Source organism: Egretta garzetta, unplaced genomic scaffold (assembly GCF_000687185.1).
Source record: "Egretta garzetta isolate BGI_Z169 unplaced genomic scaffold, ASM68718v1 scaffold105, whole genome shotgun sequence".
Lineage (NCBI taxonomy): Eukaryota > Metazoa > Chordata > Aves > Pelecaniformes > Ardeidae > Egretta > Egretta garzetta.
The window spans coordinates 1,621,033-1,624,901 of record NW_009259598.1 but is presented as its reverse complement, the minus strand read 5'-3'; the positions used below and the strand labels follow the sequence as shown (position 1 = coordinate 1,624,901).

Here is a 3,869-nt window from a genome sequence, read left to right as displayed (position 1 = left end):
CTCAAGGACTGTTTGAGCTTCTCCTGCTCGCCCAGGTGCATAACAAGCTGGGAGGGGGCACAGCCAGGACAGCTGACCCCAACTGACCAAAGGGCTATTCCATAGAATTATACCATATTCTATACCATAGAACATCAGGCTTGGCAGGGGTTAGTTGGTCGGTTGGTCACGGGGAGAATGATCGCGGCTTGGGGAGTGATCATGGCTCGGGACAAGCTGGGCATTGGTCAGCGGGTGGTGAGCAAGTGCATTGTGCATCGCTTATTTTGTATATTCTCTTACCATTCTCATGATTACTGCTGTTATTATTTTCTCTTATTAAACTGTCTGTCTCAGCCCACGGCTCTAACCTTTTCTTTTTCTTCCTGATTCTCTCCCCCCACCCCACTGAGGGAGGGGGGAGTGAGCGAGCGGCTGCGTGGTGCTGAGTTGCCAGCTGGGTTAAACCACGACACCCCCCCCCCCCAAAAAAAATACTCCTGAGGGGAGCTGGCTTCCCATGCACCTTTCTCCAGCACCCTTGACCGCCTGTGTCTGTGTGCGTGCACTGAGCTGGCGCGGAGCCGGGGGGCGACCGCGGTGCCCCAGGGCTGCCCGGCCTGGCAAGGTCCGACAGCAGCAAACACGCTGCAGCTTTGAGCACTGGGTTTGCATCAGCCTGCAACGTGCTCGCTCGCTTTGGTGTTCTCCATTTCACTGCATTCCTCAGATTAAACTGTTTGTAAATCAAAATCACGCTCTGGCTCCAGCAAGTGGCAGGGAGAGGCAGCCAGTAATCCCCCCCCCCCCCCGCCTCTACGTTAGGAAAAATAGCTTCCAGTTTTTAGGAGAGCCTTCAACTCACAGGAGCTCAAAGCTCTTCTAAAAGCTTCAACCTGAGGCTTAGGTGGGGTAACACTCCCTAAGAACATGGGTGTCAGGGTAGGAGTGGGGGGGCCCAGCCCACGCGATGGCCCCCACCGCATCCACCCACCAGCACCAGGGTGGGAAACCAGGGCTTTGGGGGAAAGCATCTGCCTTCAGCTCTTAAATGACCAAAAAACCCTTCAGCACATTCACTTTGTGTTTCACACCCAAGATGATGCTCCCTGGCCCAGCTGCGGTGCTGGCCCAGCTCAGGTTCCCCCATGGCAGCATCACCAGGGCTCCATGGGCAGACGCCCGGACCACAGCAGCCCTCGCCCCACTCTGACCCCCCCCCCAGCCATCGGCTCTGCCAAAACTTGTCCTCCCAAGCTGCTAACAAGGCTTGGACAAACCGGCACGTTGTGGCCGCTTGAGCAGGGTCTGCTGCTGTCACCTAAAACCGAGCCCAAATCCACAATCCCCACTTTGGTTGCTCCCAAACTGCCTGACTTATTGAAGAACCACGGCAGGCTTCAACCAGCAGCGCTGAGCCTTGGGGGCGCCGATCCTGGCACCACCGGTGAAGGACACGACCCTACCCCCCACCGCCCCTTGCTGCCTGGTCCCTCCTGTGCCAGACTGGCACGAAAATGCCACCATCACCCCCTTCATCCTCCCATGGGGGAGCCTAACTGTGTCCCCCAGGGGCTGCGGAAGGGGGGAATTTGCCCCCCACAAGCGATGGTGACCCCCCCCATAACAGCAGCAGTGGGATGCACTGTGCGGAGCGGGCTGCAAAGCCAGGGATGCCGGAGGCGATGCTCCGCAGGGAGCCGAACCGCATTTCCCAGGGAGGAGAGGGGAAGGAGGTGGGGGGGTTCCCTGCACCCAGCACCCAGGCAAGCCCAGATGCCACGTTCCTCCCAGCCTTGGGACCCACAGGGCGGCTGCCCCCGGGGGGGTGGGCTGGGAGGGGAGGGGGCTGTGGGGCTGCACCATGCAGGGTGCAGGAGGCTGCAGCGTGACTCAGAGGTGCAGAATGTCTGTGGGCAGCCGGCCCAGCTCCCAGATGCTTTGCAAGGGCTCGAGCTCTGCTGGAGGAAACGTGCGCTCTCCTCGCTCCACGTACGCCATCAGGAGCGCCCGCATTTTGCCGTCCCCTCCCCTTCCCACCCCGCCTGCCCACTCTTCGAAGTCTGCAACCTCGTTCCCACCCTCCTTCTCCCTGTTGGGAAGCATCCGTCCATTTTACGTCCCTTGGAAAGGAAAGCTGCACGCTCACATCCAAGAAAAGGGGAACGGCTGTGTGTGTAAGGGGCAGCCTGGGAGCAAAACCCTCAGATCCAGGCTGGGAGCCAGGGAAAGGATGGACGGCGTGAATCCAGGAGAGCTTGGCCCCCAGTCTCCTGCATCTGCCAGCTCTGCTCTCCCACCCCTGCAATGGGAAATGGAGCAAGGGCACCCTGGCTCCCACCTCTGCCCCGACCCCACCCCGGTGTTTCTCACGGCGGGGGGACCGGCAGGTCTGCAGCATTTTTGGGAGGTGCTGCTTGGCTTCACCACTGCCTCCAGTAAAACCAGAGCCTCGGCGCAGCCAGCCTGTCTCGTCCCCTGCTCCTTCAGGCTTTGCACCAGCCTCACCCTTGCCCTGGCTACGCCAAGGCTGTCCCGACGGGAGCCATCTCCCTTTGCTCCAGCGAACGGCTGCAACCACGGAGCCCGTTCTGCCCGGGGGCTCTCCTCTCTCCCGCTGTGACTTTCGGGATGCTCCATACAGCAGCCGGCTCCTTCCCCAAGGGGCCGGTCCCTCTTCCCACCATGGCACCCCAGCAGGACCCCAACAAGACTGAGAGCTCCTCCAGCCGCCTGCCCTCCTCCCCCTCTGCCTCCAGCCGATCCCAAGGACGGGGGCAGCGAGAGGGATCACGGCGCTGCTGGACGCCGCCCTTCGCTTTCCCTGGCTCCCGGTGACTCACGCTCAGTTAAAGCCTTTTGCTTTGATGTGGGAAAGAGCAGAGGGAGGAGGAGACAGCTTCCCACCACAGCTGCCCGCCTTTTTAATGAGCCCTGTTACTGATTAAACGGCAGCAGCCCAAAGCATGGGCACCTGGAGGTGTCCGGAGCTGCACGTGCCACCGTGGAGGGAAACACTCACATGTCACAGCTTCGGGGGCACCTGCAAGCTCGGCCCGGGGACCCTTCGTCAGGACTTTTCGGGACTCATCATCTTCCAGGGGTTTCTCATTCTTCGGTGCTGCAGGGCTGGCAGGGGGGCGGGTGGGCAGCCGGGGCTCTGCCGACGGTGCCGCTGGCGTCTGCCTCGGCGAAGGGTGCGAGGTCTCGCCCGCCTCTGCAAAAGAAACAGGGTTGGAGATGAGCACCCTGGGGTGCACCATGCCAAGGGCAGAGACCCCAGTCACCCAAACCCACAGCAACCCAGAGCTGCTGCTAACAGTGCCGGTCGGTGCTTTGGGACTCTGATTTTGGGCATGAGCCAAATCCAGCTGCCCTTGTTGGTTCTGCAGCCCGGGGTACACAGTGGGAGGAAGAGCTGGAGCCCTGCAAGGGATTTTGGGCTGCTGGGGATGGGCATCAGGGCTGCATCACTCTGCAGCCGCTCACCCCGCTGCAACGCCAGCAGTTCGGCAGCACCCTCCCAAAAACCTTCCCGAGGTCCCACATTCCTTCTCTAAAAAGCCAGGGGATCTGGTTACACTCAGCAGTTCACGCTGGATTTTTTATCCCCCCTTCCCATGAAAGGGCCACTGTCTTCCCTGCAGGAGCCAGCTGCCACCTCCCCTCCCGTTCCTGCTTGCTCTGGGACAGGAGCAGCCCCTGCGGGACCCCCTCGATGGGGCAAGCAAAACCCAAAAAAAGAGCTGTGTTATTCCCGGTGGGGATAAACCCCAGTGCCACACACCCCCTTGCAGAACCCCAGCGAGGAGAAGGCATAACCACCTCCTGCAGAGCCAGCACTGCGGGCTGGAGGCTGGCTGGGGGCCCATGGCAGGGTGTCCGGGGGG

The 3,869-nt window shown here is 61.1% G+C and overlaps 1 protein-coding gene across 1 annotated transcript in view; it reads right to left on the bottom strand.

The window, feature by feature from the left end:
- Positions 1-3,869, bottom strand: part of MDFI (MyoD family inhibitor) — a 30,497-nt gene that overhangs the window by 2,094 nt on the left and 24,534 nt on the right. Inside the window, exons 2-3 of the mRNA XM_009638261.1 lie at positions 3,172-3,196; positions 3,002-3,108 (exon numbers count right to left, since the gene is read on the bottom strand). Coding sequence (XP_009636556.1) covers positions 3,002-3,108; positions 3,172-3,196 — 132 coding nt within the window. The remainder of the gene's footprint in view (positions 1-3,001; positions 3,109-3,171; positions 3,197-3,869) is intronic.